Below are 22,618 nucleotides of genomic sequence, written 5' to 3'. Positions count from 1 at the left end.
TAAGAGTTGAAATAAGTAGTTGCTGAGGAAAAAGAAGTTAGGCAAAATTAAAAAGCAATTTACTTGGACAGAGGTCTTTGAAATGCTTTATGTGTTAGCTATCAGATCTGTTTTGGCTTTATTTTTCTGGAAAATGATGGTGTTCTTGAGATTGCCAAGTTTTACTAGTAAATGTACTGCCAAAGCTTGGGAAAAATAAGTCAAGGACTCTTAAAATTACATAGTGTTGAGTGAAAAGCCAAAGAGAGGGTTTTTGTGTACCAGAAATCCTTATCCTTTCAAATATAAAAATATATATCTGATGCTGTAAAGTGACCCATATTTAATTTCCTTTCAGATTATATTTAAAATGCCATAGATGTAAAAGGAGGAGTAACGAAATGGCAGACATTTCTTATAGTGTACTGGCACGGTCCGTTTAGAATACTTCATTGTTTCATTATTTTTGGGAGATGTGATTTCACAGTACCATTTTCAGGGAAGAGATAATGTCTAATATTGGCAAATTCATTCTGGCTATAAATGAAGTAGTATATTTTGCTTCTTGTCTTCCACAAGATGGGGAACTGATTTGACAGCTTTTCAGTTTTACACCATCTGGAGGTTCATATTTGACTTACGACATGATGTCATGCATGCTTAGCACCAAACAGATACCATATAGTAAAAGGTCGCATGCAGTTCAGGCTGAGGTAGTTTTACTTTGCATTATGAGAAATGTAAAAGTCTTGGTTCATGATTACTGGAGGCAGAAAGAAGAATTTGGGGAAGGAGAAAATGACTGACATAACCGATGTTCTTGTAAAGCTCCCCATTGCATTCCTGTGAATAGAAAATAAACCTGTACACCTAAGACCACACACAGTATGAGCTGCCTGTTCCCTCTCCCATACTGGCACGGGCTCAGAGTTCTGCTACTCTGAAAGCTCGCGTAGAGCACCGATTCCAGAACGGCTCCCTGCTGGGTATGCTGGTCTGGGGGCCGATATACCCAATCTATGATAATACCTGGGCTTTATTGTGTAGGTGAATTTTTGAATTAAAGGGCTCTTCTGTATCAGTCTCAAGGTATCTGACTACTGGTTGAGGAGAAAATAGAGATACATTTGGCAGATTTTTTTTTTTTTTTTTCTTTTTTTCTTCCCAACATTGGTGTCAGGACACAATCTAATTTGAGCTACACAAAAAGTAGCTTCTGGGGAGGAGGACTAGAGATAATTCTGTTTCTTGTACTTGCAAGGAGAAAAGGATGACACAGATCGAAAACCATGCTGTGTTATAAATATTATCCTTCTCTGATCTTGAAGGTTTTAGTCTGAGCTCTCACATGGACTTGGCTTTAATTATAATAAATAATGGTTAAAATATTTCTGCACAAAGGGGGGAAAAAAGAGGGAGCATTAAATAAAGTACTGTTGTATAAAAGAATAGGAAAATGTCTGGTTTGCAGAAGATTAGTTTGTGTCTCCATGATCCAGATTGAAACATGGGAAACGCTACGTCAGTAACCCAGGTCATTAGCTGCCTCTCATCATATGCGAGAGAGATTTCTGTTTCACCAGGAAGGTGAACTTCCTTAAAGAAGGAATTTCCTCGTAATTCTGTGGAACTCAAGTTCTAGCTAGAACAGTAGAGCATTTGCTGACCTGTGGTTCATTGGGAAAGGGCTGGGAAATAAGACAGTTTAACCTCCTAAGTACGACATTGGATTTGTTGTGGCTTGGCGGTTACACCATGGACTGTTATGGGAGCGTCAGAGGCCTTGCCAGAGAACGGCTGGTGTAAGCCCGTCTGTTATGGCTGTGTTAGCCACGAGGGTGGTGCCTCTGGCTCTGGCGCATCCAGAACCACTCACCGGCCAGCGAGGGAGGAGCGCGGGCAGGAGACACGGGGACTGGGCCGGCAGATCTGCCACCTGAGGCTGTGGTTGGACATGCCGTGCTCTTTCCTTCCCAACGCTTGCGCTGTCCTTGTGTGAAAAGTGGGGTTGCTGGGATTGAGATTCTTTGGCTGTTTCAAATCTTTTAGAACATTTTTCTCTGTGCAATTGAAGCGGCACTTCGGTCATGCTTTAAAGCTTTTATTGAAGCTACCAAGGCTAGAAATGAATTCTTAAATGAAAACCGAGATAGTCTTCTATTAAGAGCAGTCTCTTGTGGGAACTGGGGTTCTAGGCAGAAGTTACACCACTTACATCCAAATATATTCAGATCTTAAGTCCATGGGCAGCTTCTTATGGAAGAATGCAATTCACCTCAAACACGTGAGCGTTCATTACTAAGTGTTAAAAAGTTACCATGGAGCTGAAAGACTTGATCTAAGGTGTCAGCTATTTACATGAAGGCGTGTGGAGTAATCTGTTTATGACTTTAACAAGAAAACAATCTGTTTCTGCATTTGGAGTCAGTCCAGACATCTCTGAAATACTGGGTGCCTGGTACGCTGTGGCACAGTCGAGGTCATAACCCTTGTGCTAGCTTGAAGGTTTTTGTGTGGATGGCCTGAAAGCTAGCCGGTGAAAGGGAAGATGGAGATCGCGGCTCTGCTGCAGAGTTCCATGTCTGCTTCTTTTTGGTCTGAAAGAAAACCGCCATTGAGTTTCTCTCGTCCCTCCAGGTTGAATTTGTGTCTTTGTTCAGGGAACAGAAATAACGTGTCAGTTGTGTTGTGAGCTGGCTGGTGGTGCAAGGAAGGGCAGAAAGGTTCGGTCACGTGGTGCTCTTTAGTTGTTAAACGCTGTCTGAGGGCAGGGTTGGGGGCTGAGAAACCGGAGCGGACAGGGCTCCGCTCCCCGTTCCCGCACAGGCTGTCACTCACAGACCTGGACCTCAGCGCCCGCCACTCATCCTCTCAACCCTCCTTCTTGCGCTCCCAAGTTTTAATGCCTAAAATCCCCATTCCCAGGTTGAATCTAGTGAGCTGTGATGACAGGGTGTGTGGGAAGAAATTTGTGAAGAGTGAGGATTGTCTGCTCGGCCCTTAGGGTGGGGACTGGATGGGTAGAGAAGAAAAGACCCTTGACTCGGAAACCGTCTGGTTCAGCCCCGCAGCGCAGAAGTGCATCAGCACACGTGTAAGCTGCTGCGTTTCCCCAGTCACTGGGGAACGGTATCCGCGCTTTGTTTATCAGTAGGCCTGGTCACCTCCAAACTGCCCTTGGCTTCGAGCATGAAGCTTCTGCCTAGTGGCAGCTGGCAAAGGAGACTTGCAGTGCCTGACTGGAGAGAGAACCCCTTTTGGAGCTCCTGCTGCAATGTTATGACAAGCTGCTCAGCTGCAGCTTAATGGCCCAACAGAGATTCTTGTGATTTGACTTAAGGGATGGCTTTCAGACATGAAGCAAATAAGTGATTAAGTATAAAGAAGATGTGGTAATGAGTTTCAGATGAGGTCTCCTATGTTTATTAATAGAGGTCTGAAAGTTTGCTGCTACTACTATTTCTTGTTTTCTAACTTAAAAAGTCATCTTTGAATCTCATACTGCATGCTGCTTACAAACGGCGAGATCCTATTACGGTAATACTGTAAAAAAAGTCTTAAAAATAAAATAAATCCAGTAGAATATAAATCTTTTTTTCCAGTGTAGAGAAAAGCAGTGAGCCATTTTAAGAGCAGGAAGAACATGCATTTCAAGATCCAATAGATCATCTAAATTGGTCCCAAACCAAGTTTTAAAATGGCATTGCAAAGACTTTTGCTTTGAATAAATTTAGCATTACAAAACTCAGAATACAAATAAAAATAAATTAGATTTGCTGATTGTTTTGCTCTTTACTAATATTCTGATTAATTAGGGAAAAAAAGGGCTTAATACATATGACCCTTTCTGACTATTCCAACAGCAGAACTTAAAAATGTTAAACTAACATTTATGCCCTTTCAGTTACTTCCATCTAGCTTTTTATTATGAATAAACTTTATGAATTTCTAGGTAATGTAAACTTTAAACGCTTGTTCTTTATTTTCTGACATTTGTATGGTTGAAATTTGGATTCGTGAATCTAAAATTTCTCACTTGCCTGACTTCCTGCAGCTCCCTTGTAGATGGAGAATTATTCTAGATTGCCACATCATATATTTTCTATCCAAACCTTGTCTTCTCAATGGCGTACCCTGCAGCCAAAACAAGCCTGTGCGGGTCCACTTAATGTGAACACCTCGTTTCAGAGCTGCAGAAGAAAACAGTATCAGAAAAATGGTCTCTATTCAAGGAAACCTTGTCTTTGTAATAAATGATTGCACTCTCTTTATCTTAGTTCTCTACTTTGCGTGAAATTATAATGTCACTCTAATGGCTTGCAAACCTTGCGAAGGTCCTCTGTGCCCATGCTGCCACCTCCGTGTGCTTTCTGTGCTACGTGGTGTCTTGCTCCCTCTGGGTGGAGTGGAAGGGCAAATGCAGAAGTAGGTCTATAGCATTATTTTTAGTATCTCCTCTCCTGGATTCTAAGTTTCGATGTGTTAACCAGCCTTCTGGAAAACTGAAATCCTTCACTAAGAATAAACTCCTTGATTTCTGTACCCCAGGCTTGAATTTGGAAGTTTGAGACTGCACAAGGAATGTGGAATTGAATCCGTAAAGCTTAACACTAACAGTGGGTTGGTTTGGTTGATGTTTACAAGTGCTGACAAAATTTCATGGGTAAACTATATTTTCTTGTATTATTTTTATTTACAAATAAGCCTTCAATAATGAGGCTCACATTAAAAAAAAAAAAAAAGTCTCCCTTAGTCTTTAAAAACTTGATATATGATGAAATCTGGTTTTTACCCCCAGATACCCCCAGCCAGTACTCTGTGTTGTGTTGCCTGTGAGCTGCTCAGTGATTCATTGGCACCTGCGTTTCTGAACCAGCACGCGGAAGCGGGTGTGCTTCGGTGGCAGCACTCGCTGACGGGACCGCTGCACCTGAGGTGCAAGTCTTGCAGTGCTGGTGGTTAAACCCAACCGTATTCTGTTGCTTTAATGAATTGAGATGTGTACTATTTTATTACAAAAATACCTTTTATTACAAAGGTATTAAGACTAGAATTTATGTGATGGATAATTCTTTCTTTGGCATTAGTGAATTAAGTTCTGCCCCTCAGCCCCCCCCCCGCCCCCAGCATATTTTAGGTTAGACAGAGAAATTGATAAATGTTTTAAACTAGAGATACACATTCCAATTCAGTTTAATTTCTCTTGGGGTTTTTGGGGGGGGGGTTTGTTTGGTTTTTTGTTTTGTTTTGTTTTGTTTTGTTTCTTTTTCCCATTTACAATTCTTCTTCATTTCTCTGTTCAACTTAGCCCACCCTTCCTTACATTTTTTTAAACGTTCTTGTAGGAATAATGTTACTTGCTCTTTCCATTTCAGTGAAACGTATAATTTTTCATTTTGCTAACTATCAAGGTCAGCAAAGATTACATGCATCATATTTTGAACCCTCTACATTCTACAGTCAGTATCTTTATATTCTTGAATTATTACGGTATTGATTCCTAATTGTCTTATCTTCTCTACTATATAAAAAGCTGCACCATTAAAGCTTGCAAAACTTCATTTTCCAGCTCTAGTTTTTGCTTGCAATTCCCCCTTATGGTTTCACCTCCACTTCACCATCACATCATTGTAAGACCACTGAAGTATTTGCTTTATTCCAGTCCATTATTATATTTTAATTTAAGGAAGCTGTGACAAGATCTCTTACTTCGAATACCTTTTTGAAAGCTCTGGAGAGCCAGTAGTCTGGATAGTACATTAGAAGTTGTAATGGAGGAGAGGCGGCTATTTTTCCTCCTTATTTCCAAATGCTTCTACAAGTAAACAAGCTTTTAATTGCAATTAGGAGTAGAGCTGCTTATAGAAACAACTGTATACGAATAGTAACCAGTATCAAGTGATCTGGATTTTTTCCAGACCACCAGCAAGTATTTGCCTGACCATAATTCGAGAACTGTTTGAGTTGCGTTGAGAGAACAATAAAATGGCATGCTTGGGCATTTATACAGCAAGAAATGAGAAGATCAAGGCTACGTACACCTTCTGGGCTGTTAGAATGCTTTTGGGTTGGGTTGGGGTTTTTTGTTGTTGTTGGGGGTTTTTTTTAGGGTTTCTAAAGGAAAAAAGCAGTTATGTAATGCATAGCAATTTGGTGAGGTTCTTTATTAAGACATTTAAGCTTAGGAAAATCCTTGGAATATCCTTTATTTTGGTTGACAGGGATTTGTGCTTACTACAGAAAAGTACAGTAAGGGCCATTTGTTAAGAGACTGATGTGATATACACTGGGGAGAAGTGAAGAGCCTTCTCGCTTCCTTATTTGCTGTCTCTCTGTTAAATAATTCTGTTTCTGGATTGCTGATCTGTGCCCAAACCTGGGTAGTGGCTGTAGTAGCTGGTTGCCCACTTCATGGCTTTAAGTGGCAAATTAAATACAGGATACAGAACACTATTTTCAATGAGTTATGTATTTAGTAAGTCAAGATGATTTTTTTTTTTCAGTACTTTATGCATATGTCAAGTTAGGACTGTTTTAACGCTATTTCATGTTTTGACTATTCTACTTTTTCTATTCATGCTTTGGTGCTAAACGTGCTTTCATTTTTTATTGCATTTTAACAAGTAAAAGAATCTCAGTCCGAGATAAAGTTGGAAAATCTACATAGAAAAGAAATAAAACATTTCCTAAGTGACAAAAAAAAAGGATTTATAAAAAATAAATAAAATATGCTAATGATTTTTGCTATAAACCTAAACATGTTTGATTTACTTACTGTAGGTTGATGCCTTGCGGTTACGATTGGAAGAAAAAGAAACCTTTCTCAATAAAAAAACAAAACAACTTCAAGACCTCACAGAAGAGAAAGGAACCCTGGCTGGAGAGATTCGAGACATGAAAGACATGTTGGAAGTAAAAGAAAGAAAAATTAATGTTCTTCAGAAAAAGGTAAGAACACTGATGAAAGGGTATGTTGTAAAACTTCTGAGGTACATTTAAAGGAAATATATTTATTTCTTAGAGCATATTACTTTTAATATATTAAAAAAATGCAAGGTGTAAGTCTGTAATAGTCAAATAGTTCTCTAATATAAAATATGTGTCACACTTTTCCATGGGATCATTTCTATAGTATTATATCTTAATTATATTATATCACAAAAATATTAGGTGAAGCAGTTTCCATAAAATTATTGGAGTTAAATGAAAGTCCTAAAAATTCTGACAAAACTTCTCATCCCTCAACATGAAGGATTCCATTATCCTTACTAACACTGGTTACTACTCTTTCCAAATGATGTAAATAAAATGTGTGGGACTGCTAAAAGATTAGGATACTGCTTTTGTTTCTTTAAAGACTTTTTTTTTGCAGGGGGAGAAGGGGAGCAGGGAAGGAACCTAAATTAAGTCAATTATCTGCTTTTCCTGTGAGCTAAAGACATTAAGACAGGAGGCTCTCTCTGAACAGTCTTATTAGTCTTATTTCTAATTTTCCACAAATTTAGCTAACTGCATTTACTCTCCTTGGGAAGTTGGATTTAATCATTATAGTTTCCACTTGAGGGAGTGGGGAGGGACTTTCCCGGAAAGGCAGCTCTCTAAGGGTTCTGCATACAGTAGTAGGGTGTTTATTTCCCATATCCTTTTTCTGACACTCACAAAAATATTTGTGCTAGCAGGTAAGTTCTTTGTGTGTCGTGTGTATCACTCTTTATCGTACATAGATACACCTGTGAGCATAGAGATAAATGGAGAAAAAGTGCCTGGCATCAAATACATTTTGCTATTGCTTCTCCCCCCCGTTCACAGCCACTCAAAGAATGTCTACTCCTTACTCTCTATTATTGTGTAGGTAGTTCATGTTACTGTGGTTTTCCTCCAGGATTCATACAGGGTTCACGTGGTCTAGCTGTTGTGCTTCTGTCTGCAATTGGTTAAATACAGTCTTTAAAAAGCCAAGTCCTTGTCTTCCAGAACCTGGGAAGACTGCTTTTTCAGGCCCGGGAAATAAAGCCTATCAAAACTGGAATATAGGTATTCATCCACTTTGATCTGATTTCTGAATATTTGCTTTGTTAGCAATGCTGAAAGATAGCAAACTTCAAGCCTTTTATCCTGTGCTGAATGCTAATTAGTTTCGGACATCACTTGAGAATTTTGAAGAAAAGAATGCATCTTTTCTTACGGTTTGTATTCTCAAAAACCCCAAGCAAACCAACAATTTACAGTTGGTCTTGTATTTAGATCTTGAGGAAATGGATCGGGAGGAGGAATGTGGATTCAGCGATCAAAACTGTGTGATGAATATAACTTCTCACAGAGCTGTCAGCACTATCTGCCATGGCTATGTGCTCAGAAATACGCAACATAGTGTGGTTTTTTGGTTTTAATACATCACGGCTATTTTATTAGGGCTTGCAGATGGTCTTACCTCTTGTGCACCTGCTTCTTAATGGAAATAATCACTGTCAAACTGCACTATCTCTCTTCACTAAATCATAGCGTAAGCACGTGTTATAGCCTTGTAAGCTCTAGTATACAATGTGATCAGTAAATCCTGCTAACTACTAGGTGCAAAATCAGAGTTAGTACTAAATCGATTCTTTAAAACTGGAAGTAGCACCTGACTTTTTTTGAAGTTTTTATTATGGTAAATATGCTTCATCAGGGGACTTCTGAAGTTCAGTTTTTCTGCTATGGGCTAAATACTGGGTTTACTTAGAGAAGAATGGATTATGATGATTACTTAAAAAAAAAAAAGAGAAAAATAGTTCATTTACATCACATAAAAGTTATCTGTGGATTTGCTTCTCTGAAGCATTTTTAATAACGACATTATCTTAATATGTAGATGTTAGCATGCCCAAAAATGCTAATATTGGATCACCAGTACACCGTTATTTTGTTTATAGGAAAAGAATATCATATTTGGAAAATACATTTTTAAAATGACCCTTAGGGCACATTTTCAGCTTTGGATCATTATTTTACTTGTGCCTCGCTTCCAATGTGTTTGGAGATAAATTCACTCAGAGATAATTTGCCTAGAGAAAAATTTGATTGAAATATCAGCCTGCTATACTCTCCCGTTACTTAAATAAATCTAGAGTATGATACTATAAAGGATGCTTTCACTGTTTACTTTTCATGTGGCTGGTGTACAATTCTGAAGTAGAAAATTCTGTATGTCACCAATGGAAATCCAGGCTTTTAAATTCAGCTGGAAAAAAATTAATAATCCACTTGTCTAGTTAACCCAAGTGTTCACCTTCATTTTGGCGGTGCTTATTAGGTCATGCCTTCTCATGGTTAGCCTCCTGGAGCACCCCAGCGTCCTTGGCAGCAGGTGCAATCTCATCTCTGGACCACGCTACTTGCATGTAGAAGGGAAGGTGGTCAGTGTCTGTCTACTTTTTTCCAAGAAGCTTTCCTGGCATTAGTGCCTTTCTGTTCTAGACAATTTTATCCTCACTACATGAACTAACGTGTCCCAGGGCATTCATACCTCATACAGCCTTTATGTTCTGTCAGAGGCAAAGGGAGCACAGCTCCTTTTTGACGACAGGCAGATTGTCCATTCAGTCATGTGTTACTTCAGAAATATGTTGGACTATGTATAGCAGTAATTCCTAGTGCTGTAGTATTCTTATTGTAGTATTTTTGAACAGTCACTTTTCAGGGATTTTCAGATAGTCTAGTAGTGGATGCTGTGCTTTAAGAAAAAGATTGTCTGATGTACCTCTTTTCTTTCCAGTTTTGACAACATACCTTCCCAATAGCAACCCTATATAAGAATAAATTTTGATGGAAAAGTATTTAATATATATTGATTGCAGTAATTTTTTCCTTTACTTGAATCTAGTTTTGCTTTTATCCTCTACTCCTTGCTGGGTTGCACGTGCCTCTTGCATTCCTCCAGTTTTTGCTCATCTTTTCCTTCTGACCTTTTGGCCACTTCTTCCACTCTCGTTTTCACTTCAAGTGATGGCAGCCAGACATTTGCGTGTTGAGCATTTAGAAGCTAATTTGTGCTCACCGTGCACATGTATGTGGAGCATTCAGTGGGTGGAAAGCAGCACGGGCCGGTTCATACGACACTTACGGGGCGGAACAGTCGCCGGGCCCGCGAGTGGATTGCCCTGCCTTTATAGGCCTTCTTTCAGGGCACTGCCCTGGTTGCCGTCCAACTCTCATGAAAACCCTTCTGAAAGTGAAGGAATTGCTTCTAGTTCTTCTTCCTAAGTTCTCTCTAGACATTAGATTCTTCTGACTGTAATATTATAATGCTTGTCTGTGCATTTTTACTTACTTTTGATACGAGGACTTGTGAATAACCAGTTATTTTACTGCCTTCATTTGTTGATACGAGATAGATGGCTACATCTCTCTCCACTCAGCCTGAAGTGCTTCACTCAGCCTAAAATAATATTTGTTTTAATGGTTGTATTCAAGTAATTGAAGAAGGGCGAATTTGTATACACTGCTTAAAAATATTTCGGTCAGTAATAACCTGAAACTCAGTAGGAAGGAATATGTAACTTGGAAAGACGCAATTTCTAATTCTCTGTTCTTTCTCTTGTGTACATTACTGTTATCTGCCATGTTGAAAAATACAAAGGAAACCAAACCCAAAGCAGAAAAGCTCCTTTTCAAAGCTGGAGCTGTTTCTTCTCCTTTCTGGATAGCTGTTATACTTGGAGGACGGGAGGGCTGTTGAGGGCTCCCTACCAAATGCGTGGAAGAAACAAAAACACTGGCAACAAAACGGCTGGGGTGAGTCCCACGGGATGGCACAGGAACACACATAAGGCAGTATGTTGCAGAAAAAAGTAATGGGCTAGATAATGAGCTAATGATGCATTGTCCTTCCATGCAGTGGGTTTGGTGTAATTTTTGACCAAATTGACAAACCGCTACGCTATTCAGTATAATTTGTGGGCTTAAGGGAGGCCCAGCACTGGAACAGCACGCATTTAGAGGATTTGGATCAAGGTAGATTGGCATGGAGTAATAATAAACTTATGTCAACGTCAGAGGTGCAATATTACTTAATATTTCTTTCTTTTAGAATCTTTGGCACCACTGTTCCATTTTAGTGCCAGTAAAGTTGGGTATGCTGTTTTAATAGCCTTGTTTAACCTGGCAAAGCTAGTCTTACACCTCATATCTGTCAGTTTAGCATGCAGCGGGGCAGACCTCAGAAATCTTTATGTATTTCTTACCAGAACGTGCAAGCTCTATGAATATGGCCAAGTTGTAGGCTGAAGGGCAGAAGTGCTGAACTGGATGATGATTCTTTCGTGTCCCTTTTTACTCCCAAATTTTCTCTTTTATACAGCGGCTATACCTGGTGTATTTTGTCCTCTAGGAACCTGTAGATATTTTAAAAAACAATTATATACTCGGTGTTGAAAACAGTAGCTGTTGAGACAAGAACAGCGCAGAGGATGTAGACCTGGATCATATTAGGACAACAGCTTGGGAAATTCTTTTGTGGGGACTATTATAAAAGAACACCATGTAAAGGGGGCTAATATAATATTCTACTTTGACTTGCAACATAACTTTTCATCTAAAACGTTACAGTTTCCATCTTTAATAGTTTAAGCTTTGTGATTGATGAAGTGCTAGATGACTGAGGGCCCTAACCTACCAGCTAATTAGCATTTGTAGGAAATGTCATAAAGTCTTAGCTCTCATGTAATAATTGGAATCTGTACTTGGAGTGGCTGGACTGTGCACACTAGGTGATATTGTCCAGTTCATGTTAAATTAAACTGTGTTGTACAATTAATTGTATGCATTACTGTTAGCTGTCTTCTGAAAAGGAGGATATTTACATACGGTCAGACGGAGAGTATGGTAGTGTAAACAAATGAGCTCTACTCTTGTGCTTAGCAATTTGCATCAGTGTTATTTCTTGATGCAGGAATACTGGCTGAGAGCATCACTGAAATTGAAACTTCTGAACCCAGAATGGTCCAGGAAGACCTAAGAGACCAATTTCTTTCGTTTGACCTTAACAAGTCGAAAGTGCAAGCACATCGCTGATATAAGATGCCTTTGATTTTTTTTTTTCATGGTTTAATCAGTTGGGAGCACATTTTCATAATCATGAAAGGGGTCATGATGGCATGATGAAGGACATTATTATTAACTTTGTCGAATTCTATCAGAACACTGTAAGTAGACTGTTATGTGAACTGGGGCTTTGCAAGTGCCAAATCAGAGTTCTGTTGTATTTCTGGAGTGAGGCAACAAATTCTGAACTAACGAGTTGTTCTGTAAAACAGACCAATGTTCTGACTGTGGATTACCAGTGTTAAAAAAAAAAAAATAGGGAGTCATTCCGGTGTAACATGAAAGTTTTGGTGTTTCAAAGCTGCTATGGTGACTATTGACTTGTGTATTATGTTAAGAAATGTTTCTTCTAATAATATATGCCCACTTTAAAGATACAGTGTTCAGTGTACTGAGTATTAGAAAATTGTACTTTGTTGGCTGCTTATGCTTGCAGCTTTGCCAAATCATGTTATGTTATTCAGATAAAGCAGTCTGAAAGTGAGATTGAACTGAATGTAGGCAATTGTTCATCCAGGGTGGTGGTGTTATTGATCCCAATCGTTGTCAAAAAAATGGATCCTCAGTGATTCTGCACAATAAAATGCAGCCTTGGGACCCTTAAACTTTGCATGAGGTACGCATCAAAGCTGTCTGAAAAACACAGAAAAAACGTTAAGCCTAACCAGTGCAGCTGTTTGGACGCTCTGGGCCTGTGCACTGGGACACTGAGAACAATGCCGTTAAGATCAGAGGCAGTGATCAACTTCACTTTCCTTTAGCTTCTTTAATTTCCCATTCTTTGTAACCTACTATACTTCTAAGTTTTTACAGGTTATAAAAGGTCACTGGAAATATGTGACTTAATATATGTTCACTTAGTGAAGCCAACCTGAATGATCATCCAGCCCAAAGCCATAGCTATGAGTTTAGGTAAGTCCTTGCACCTTGAAATCCATGATCATTATGAAGTTTTCAGTCTGTGATTGAATCTACTGTCCTTTCCAATGAATGTGCTCCCCACCCAAGCTAGAAGCCCAGCATTTTGTTGGCCCCCCTGGCTCCCGATAACTTGCTTGCTGCTGCTGCTTTTGTTCATCTACACTTCAGAAGGAGAATAGTTGGATTTACATGCTTCTGCTTACTGACCTATTTGAAAGTAAGCACTTATCTTTATAGGAGAAAATCACTGAATTCCTCAAATGAAGTTTCATGAGATTACAAAATCTAAAACCTGTTTTATCTAATGCCAATTCTGTAAACATGGTAATTTTTGAATATCAGGTATATTGTAAATTATGGACCCTCAAGTAAGTGAAGCAATATTGACTGCACCTGGTCTTGGTGTTAAAGTTGTTTGGAGATCTTCTCATAATAACCATGTCTAAGCAGGTCTCCTCTTTATTGACAACAGCTGACAAACCAATGAAGTGGCTGGAGATGTTTGGTACCAGGTGTTTGGAGGAATTCAGAAGTGTCACTAGGTTTCATTATAAGTAGCTGAAACTGCAAGCCTGTCTTGGTTTACACTAATTATTCCCTCAATATGAGGGGGAAGCATCTATTCTTATGATGGCCTTCACTTGTCAGAAAATATTACAAGAAGCAACATGTATGCAGTTTTTCAAGAAAGAGGGTCCAACTGCAGTTGGTCAAACTAGTCTGGATGATGTACCAGTAATATACATCTCTGAACAGGTAACAAAGGAACCTGTTTGCTTGCATGTTTGAAAATCCTAATTGTATTTTAAAATCCTAAAAGTTAAAAATAATAATTTGGCTGCCTTTGTATGCCACCTATGGAAAACTGAGCATTTTGGATATATCATTTAATTCATTTGGGAGCTATCGGGAAAGAGATTGTTAGTGAAAGTGAAAAAAGTACTAGTTGTTTGAAGAAATAGGCTGAAATAATTGAAGAGATGCTGTCATGTATCTATGTTTGTGTAGTTTTTAGCACTAGTATGATACTATTACTACATACATTATTAACTAATACATTAACTTTCTAAATGTAGTTATATATACAGAAAGGAGGTGATCAGTTATAAGATCTAAAATATGATGCGGTACAATATATACATGAGAGATAAAAAAAGATCACTTTTTGGGAAATAGTGAATGTGTGTGTGTAGATCTCATGCATTTAGAATCTGAAAGATAAATCCTTCAGTGTAAATAATGTAAGTTGCTCTCGATCAAGTTATGCTCGCTAGTTTTGTGAGGTTCTTCACACGCAGCTCAAATGAAGAGAACTGAACAGGTCAGGACTCGGGCTATACGTAACGTACACAAGTGCTCTTAAAACCAGTATGCCATTTGCAAAGTAGGACGGAGCTGAATGAGATACTTACATAAGGGTTTCATACTGCTGGAGTGACAGCAGTGCTCTTGGCGAGGAAGGAAGGTGCCATTCAGCTCCGACATGTCAATACTAATTAACAAAGTTATCTTTAAATAAGATCCTTAGTTTTATTCATGCCGAGAAAGCAGCCAACTCGCATGCTGGGAATTTTAAGCTGTGTGAAAAGTAATATTTTCTTTTCAATCGAGTTGGAAGAAATTTCTTTTGAAGTGTGAAAGAGCTAAATTCTGTATAGTGTGATTGGGCAAAAAGAAAGTAGAAGTTGTCATATTTGGGAGGTGCAGAACACCACCAAGGAATTATTTTGGGAAATGGATGACTACTTATATATCCGAAAAAGAAAGAGAGAGAATCAGAATTGCTTAAGAAAAGAAATACATTTTTCTGTGAAATAGTCTTCCAAGAAATGTAATAAAGTCTGCTGATTGGAATTAAAAAGATAAGGGAGAGTGTTGTAAATGTAATCGAGAATAATTTTACGTTAGAGAACTATCCTGCAGTCATGACTTCTTTTGAATTTTCAGCTGCTGCCGGAGCATGTACTCATGTGGTTCGCTGCTCTTTGAACGCGTCTTTGAGTGGCAGCCTGACTGTTTCCTACCTGTCTCGACAGGACCGATTCGGCTGGTTCTATACCTGCCAGCCGTTTACCATTGAATCCTCGACAGCTCATTTAAATGACACAAAATCAGATCCTTCAAAAAGTAGCCCATGGAACCAAGTTCTGCACAAACCCCAAAGGCTCGTATGTCTTATTTACATGCTAATCTTTTTCTCGAAAGCTCTTTCAAGCTCCATGCTCCAGGTGACTGATTTGTGGTAGGGACAAAGGACGCTGGGTGGCTTCTCACCTTTTCTGACTGACGCAGACGTTGGAAAGGGGGATCACAGGAACCCGCTGCAGCTGCCTCTCTGAATCGGCAGCCGTTTCTCCGTGTCCGTTGTCGCTGAGTATAGGAAGTACTCTCTGCCAGGCTCCAAAATTTAGACCCGCTGCATTAGATTACCATTTTAGACATACTCTGCAGTAGAATAAATACATGTATGTTAAAAGCATAGCTCTAGCTTCAGAATATATAAGGTGGCAAGCTGGGAATATGTTGCCAAGTAGTATTTTAACTAAAACAACAGTTGTTTTATTCTGTATATCATATTTTGTTTACACGGCATAACTGTGATTACACCAGTATGGGTAGAGATGTTTAACTCATCTCTTTTTCGTTTGGGATACGTAAGTTGTTACCTTCAACGTAATCCTTTGTGAAGCCGGGAACTGCGCACCCTGTCAGGCCAGTATATTTGGAGATGTTATGTATGCTGCTTACTGCTACGTGCGTAGCAGGAGCAGCTCTCGATGCTACTGGTTTGGGGAGATTTTTGTTAATGCTAGAAGTATTTCAAAGCTGTAATTGCTTCCTGCTCAGATACAGTGAGGATGTTATTTACCAAATTGAGCAAACAAAATATTTGGACATTATTTATTTGTTTTCATTTGAACTAATGCACCATTCATACTGGAATTTGGTGTATTAAAACTAAGCCTCAGACACAGTTCGGAGTTTACTAACATTGCCCCTGTGCAAAGTATAATGATAAATTTTGAATCTTAATCAATGGTCCGTGTGATTCTGTATCGTGGTTATAGTACACTGTTTCAAATGTGTTGCTACCAGGTTTTTATTAATGATCCTTATTCCTTTTTAGCATATTTTAGCTAAAAATTGCTAGAAAACGGCGAATCATAGTTTTATGAAATGCTTCCTAGGAAAATAAGTTAATCAGCTTGTTAATTATATGCAGTAAAATCCACGAGAGGACAATTTTAAATCTTGAGTGCTTCAGAAATGGTACATTTTATGTGTGATTTTGAGCCTATTTTGACTGAGAGATTAATGGTTTTGTCATAGTCTGAAGCATGAAATATTTAGCAATATAGTGACTGAATAACTTGTTAATGTGATAAACCAGCCTGACCTTATCCTGAAATAAGAAAGTAGATCCCACTGCCCTTGTTCATCTCCTCGCTAGGATAGGCAGTTACAGTTGATCCGCAACTCAACTTGACCTAACGTATATCCAAGTTTGTTATACCTGGAAATAAAAAGAAACATTTCCTAATAAATATAAAAAGCAGACTTATACATTAGCAGTTGGTTTTTACCAATTTTGTAGTATATTAAATTTCTACTCTTTTGTTGGCATAGAATCAAACACCTTAATTTATGCATCGCTAGAGCTCCTTGATGTTGGCAGTCGTGCTTTCCTGGTGGTATTCCATTGCTGTCCGTCTGACTGAGCAGTCTGTGACTAGAGACTCTAATACCTTAGTAAATTGGATATTTTATCGCTTTTGGAAAAGCATCACCCCTCACCTTTGAGTGGAGCTCTTATTGGCTTTACGAAAGCATGAAGTTCAAAGGCTTAAGAGTACGCATACAGATAAGTTTAATGGTAACAATAAATGGGAATTGTTATCTTCATACTTCTCCCTTCATAATATTGTTACCAGATGTAGCCAGAGCTAGTGGTGCCAATTTGGTCAGATTGCTTTGATAATTTTCTTGTTGCCAAGTAGTATGTGTTTCTTGGTGGTAGAATCGGCAGTGGTATGTTTGAATATGAGTAGAATAAATCCAACTTTAGAATGGAATCTGAATCTAATTCACTTCCTTCTAGCACACCTGACTTTAATTTTTAACGCCTAGCCAGGCACAGTGCTAAGATCAAAGTGAAATAAAGAGAATGGAGTAAAGCAGTTCTTGGAAAGTAAAAAGAAAAATGGCATAACATTGCGTAATCTTTTATATGTGGAAGAAATATTGGGCCTATTTGCCATTCACTTAGGAATAAATCTGCAGTAAATTTACTAAAGGTAATTATGCCAGTGTAAACCCTTATTTATCTGGGAGAAAAATCAGGCCCACTGTATTTATTGCCTAAGAGATGCATTGATTTGACAGCAGAAATCTCCGTTCATGTCCCCAGGCAGGCGCAGAGTCCTTTATTGCTCTGTGTTTAACCCCACGCCAAAGTGACTGTACGCCGTGGGGCTGCTGCACGTTGCTCTCGGTGGCGTCTACTGCTGATCTGGACTGAGGGTGAGAAGCTGCTAAAGGTCCGCATGAATTTGTAAAGTATTTGTCTTAAAGCAGCTGCTTGTTGATAGAGACAGGATTGAGAGTACATAAAAGCACATTTTAAATTTGAGTGAAATACCTGCTGTGACCTCTCCCAAAATCTTAATCTATGGTTAAGTCTGGATTTTTGTTGTGGCTGTCATGGGAGCCATAAATAGCTTGATTTGAATGTTTATTTTAAAAAAAACAATCCATGACTTTTGAGAGTTTCAGAGTTTTTGCATGTCAGGAGGTGGATGTGACAGTAAGCAGCTGAACAAATGCGAAGAACTTCAAAGTATAGGATCTAGACTCTATAGGAAGGTAATAGAAAACAGGAGTTTGCTAATTTAGTTGCAGAAGAGATCATCCCTGCGAACTATCCATGGGAGCTAGACTTGTAAGCTGTGTTAGATTTACAAAACATGATTTCTTGCATGACGTTTTACATGTTGGGCAGTTTTCACTGTTAGCACTCTTTAATTGTTACTAATTTTTGCATACTGTCATTTTATGAAATGCAATATAACTCAGCCTCTGCCTCGAAGTGTATGAATTGCAACACCTTCCAGGAGTGCCTGTAAGCCATTCCCGCTCTGGGGAGGGGGACGAAGGGCCAGACAGCTAGCTGCAGGCGGGGCGGCAAGCTGCACCGGCTCGTCCCACCGCCCCGGTGAGCTGCCTCCCTTTGGCAAGGCAGGAGCATTTCTCCTTCCTGGGGCAGATCGTAACGCTGATAGCTGTGTTTAATGCTGACAAACGTAGCTGCTTCTTATTGAGACCTGTGCTACAATTCATGCTGCAGGACGTATTTCTCAGTAAGGGCTAAATCTGGGGGGGTTTGGGAGGGGATCGGGGGGCGGGGAGGATGGGCAGGGCTGCAGTCAGTGGTTATCACTGTGCCTCGAGTGTTGTGCTGCAAAACCTGTTAAAAAAACCCCAAACCACAAAAAGGCACAGGAACAGAACAGGAAGGTTTGCTCGTTTTTGCTTAAGTTTTCAGATACTTTTTGCAGAATACCTGATTAACTTTTCGTACTAATGCTAAGATAAGAATTCTCTGAGTAGAGCAGTAGAAAATAACCTCTCTATATGCTTAGTTGTGGAATAAGCTCTTCCCTGTGTCTGACAGTTTCTAGCACTGAGCTGGCCATCATTCAATCATGTAGGACGTCCAGACCGTTAGTAGTGTCTGTCATCTTCTGAGTGAGAGACACTGAAAATGAAAGTGCTGTCAGACCATTGTAGTGTCAGTGTTAAGCAATGCTCAAATTTTTAAAAAGAATTTTACAGCTCAAGTTAAGCACATGTTCTTGAGGAGAAAGCCTGACAAAAACTGAGTTCTGTAATAATTCTAATGCTTGCCGAACTACACAGATAAATTAGTCAATCTGTGTAATGTATTTTGATACAGCCGTCATCTCTGAAGGACTTCCAAGTGTTCTTAACTGAAAACTCCTAACTGACCGCTCTTCTGAAGGCTTTATCTAGTGTCTGTCCAAGCCCGCCATGGCGAGGGGCACATGTTTCAGGTAGTAACAGAAGTGAACATGGAGCTACGTGGGCTTAACGCTATGGGAGAGACAACGGCATCGGACAGTTGCCGAAACTTCGCACTGTCCTGTGTAATTCTTTAAGATAAAATTTTAAATATCTGGCATAAAAAGCAAAGAAATACACACCAGAGAAAAAAAATGTTACAAGCGCGTTGTCAGTTTTAGTATAGCATGAGGTCAGTGCCACTGACATTGCAATAAGAGGTGACCTCCAAATGCATCTTCAGGACATTACAATGAGTTTTCCTGTACTGGCCAAAGGGACGACGCGGGTTCTTCGTGCGTGGACCCTTTCATCAAGGCTTTTACAATTCATGAAAAAAATGAAGCAAGCCAAATGAATAAGGATGGCTACATTGATTAATAGATCCCAATTAGGCATCAGTGACCTAACGAAAAACTGGGTTGGGGGAAAAAGTATTTCTGTCTCGTAGATCTACTGAATAATAATTTTTCTTTATTTTTTTATGGTTGATGATATTAGAATGAGGCCAAGTTATACATACAAACCTGCTGGTTTTTAGGAGGGGATTCATGATGAAGCAAATTCAGTGAAAGATTAAAAAAAAAGAAAGGACATTTTTTCATACCAAAAGCAAACTATCTTAAACATAGAACTGCTTCAGATTATTTCTACTTCCCATTCCGACATTTGTAGGAAAGCGTTGCGGTGTTACCTTTGCTGCTATAGAAAATCTAAACTGTTCAGCAGATGTTGATTAAAGACATCCAAGTTGCTGCGTTTAACATTTCAGTTTAAGTTTAATGGTGCTTTGATAGTTTATACGTAGAAAGGCTGTGTCTGGCCTGCAGTAACTAATGGTGAAACTTAATATGTGCATTGTCTTTCATGCAGCTATAGTGCGAATATTAAATTACCTCTCATAGTAACAAGAATCTTAGTTCTCTGATGAACAACATTTTGAACACTTTAACTCTTAATTGATATAAACCTATGTACATTGACCATATGTTAATTTAGAATGATTAAGAAAAGACATAATTAAAAGAAGGGGGCAGGGAGATACGTTATCCTTCTGCAAAGCCTTTCTTTCATGTAAAGTCATTACGCTGTCCCTTATATATGAATATAGATGCCCTCTGTAACCAGGGAGCTAACAGGAAACTTTCCAATACAAAGGGTATTATTATTTCTAATTAATTCCTGCCTATCTGTTTAAGCTCCACTGTTACAGTTTTTTTTTCCTACTTTTTACCACTGGCACTTAAAGGAACTCCTACAAAATAGCACCGTGTGAAACTGGATTCTCTATGCCAAGCTCTTGAATGCAATTCCTAAGGGCAGGGTGCTTTTCTAGTACAAATCAACATAGCTGTAGTGAGTTCCTGTAGCCATCCTTTATTTATAGTAGCTAGGGGGCAGACCTGTTATTTTTACTTTCAATGTAAACATTTTTGCTATTACAGATTCCCCCCCCCCGCCCCATTTCAAATAATTTTCCATTTTTAGGGCTTCCCTCCTCCCTCTTCAACCTGTCTGCCCCTTTATTCCTTACTCTGAGAGTAAGGAAGGATAAAGTTGAATATTTTCCCTCTGTTGATTTTGATGAAGTATTATATTATTATTTAGGATATTTCACAGGAAAACCGGGGAATAAGAGAATATTGGAAATCTCTGAAATACTTTCTTAAGACTGTAGGAAGAGGTAGGTACTTCAGGATTAAAGATGACAGAGCAGTTTTCGAGAACTGTGCTTACACTTTTTTCCCTTCAAGTGTGAAATGTCTGCGATTTATAAGTTCTATACAATCAATTTATCAGTTAGAATTAAGAGCAGTGCACTTCTCTGAAAGTCTCTGAATTAAAGAAAGAATTCCGAGAGTTCTCTGTGTTCTGGACCAATCAAATGAAGTGTACTTGAACCCTCAAGTGAATTCTGACTCTCAAGTGAAGTCTATACTTCCGAAGTCTTTATACCAAGTATGTTTAATATCGTCATACAGTTCTATGTAAAAGGCATGCTATGAGACTATTAATATAAGAAGACATATAATTACTGTGAAAGTGTAATTTATGGCCAGAGTCTTCTAACAAAATTAGCTGTAGCGTGCTGCAGTAGATGTTAGACATTTGCTATACTCATAATTGTTACGCTGTCCTGTAGAGCAGCGTGATGTTTAAATGTGCGTTTATTTTGCTTTTGTCTAGACCCCTGTATCATTTATAGCTTTTCATTGGAGTAGAAACTATAGGAGTTGCTTAAATGAGAGATGTATTGAGTTTCAAATTCAAATCTTACAAAGCATGTTAACTATCTCCTTCAACTTTCCAGGAAAGGAAACAGAGGTGTTCGTTTCTTTGACTCAAGCTGGTGGTTTAAATGGTAACCCTAAGCCATCAGTAGAAATACAAAGTGATGTTAGTAAAAGCAAAACAGATATTCTGAAAGTGTTACAATGCATATGTACATAAATTAAAAGTATATGAAAAAAAGGCAAGAAAAACTAGGAGATTACAGATTATGCTAGAGTTCAAATTTGATGTTAATTCTTTAACTGGATTGTCCACATAGATGTGTAAGATATCTCAATGGAGCAGTGTCTTTCTGGGCTAGAAATATTTTATGATAAACCATAGCTCTGGAGTGAATATGGAAAGAATGAACATAAGAGAGCAAGAATAAAAGTTAAAAAAAATCCTTCAGGTAATAAAAAAAAATTCCAGCATTGATTGACAATTGAAGTTGTTTGAAGAAGTATGAAAAAGGATAAACGGGCAACTGCAGTTAAGATGAGGGGAACTTCCTTGGAGTGAGAAGGCAGATTTTCATCTCAGATATGGCCTTTTTCAATATTTTCATTTAGAAAAAATTCTTCAGTATTTCAGTTAGGAAAAAAAAAAGAGTTTAAATGCAGATAGGGAAAAAGAAATGGTGACAAGCCTGAAAAAGAGATTTGGAGCGTTAATGCCAGAAGGTTGAAGGGACCGATTATAATATCAGGTTAGAACAGTATTTGCAATGGGGTGTGGTAGTAAAAATGGCCAATATTTTTGTCTGCAGAAAAACTGGGTAGCAGAACAAAAGATAACCTCTCTCTACGTGGCCTTTGTGTCATCCCACCTGAAAAACCATGCTTGATTTCAGACATCTCACTGTCAGAACAACGGTGTGAATGTGAGAGTCAGACAACAGGAATAGTCGGAGACCTGAGAGGGACGGGTATCTGGCTGAAACCAATAGAGCTTAGTTTTTTATTCTAATATTCTGAAGTTATAAATACCACAAAAAGGAGAAATTATTTTGGAGAGTGTAGAACCTAGCAAATGAGTAGCATGAAGTCAGATTGACAAGGAGATCTGTTGGGTGATTGGATAGCCTTGGAATGGGAAGGGAAATTCAATTACCCCAGGTTTTCAGTGCTAGGTGTAACACAGGCCACAGTCCCGGGGAGGATCGCGGGGTGTCCTAGTGCCTTCCACTGCCCACGAGCAGCATTTGGAGGAGATTCCCACAGTGACTGAAAACATTGCATTTTCCCTAGGGATTAAGCCAGGCTTCCAGCCTCTCTGCACCACAACC

At 38.9% G+C, this 22,618-nt stretch overlaps 1 protein-coding gene across 1 annotated transcript in view; it reads left to right on the top strand.

The window, feature by feature from the left end:
• The window catches only part of ERC2 (ELKS/RAB6-interacting/CAST family member 2), a gene marked incomplete at both ends in the record, with an annotated part of 442,749 nt that overhangs the window by 154,603 nt on the left and 265,528 nt on the right, over positions 1-22,618 (top strand). Inside the window, one exon of the mRNA XM_082322574.1 lies at positions 6,760-6,927. Coding sequence (XP_082178700.1) covers positions 6,760-6,927 — 168 coding nt within the window. The remainder of the gene's footprint in view (positions 1-6,759; positions 6,928-22,618) is intronic.

The sequence above is a fragment of the Platalea leucorodia genome (assembly GCF_965183815.1).
Source record: "Platalea leucorodia genome assembly, chromosome: 9".
In the NCBI taxonomy this organism is placed as follows: domain Eukaryota; kingdom Metazoa; phylum Chordata; class Aves; order Pelecaniformes; family Threskiornithidae; genus Platalea; species Platalea leucorodia.
The sequence above is the reverse complement of the archived record's forward strand: the minus strand, read 5'-3'. Positions and strand labels throughout refer to the sequence as shown.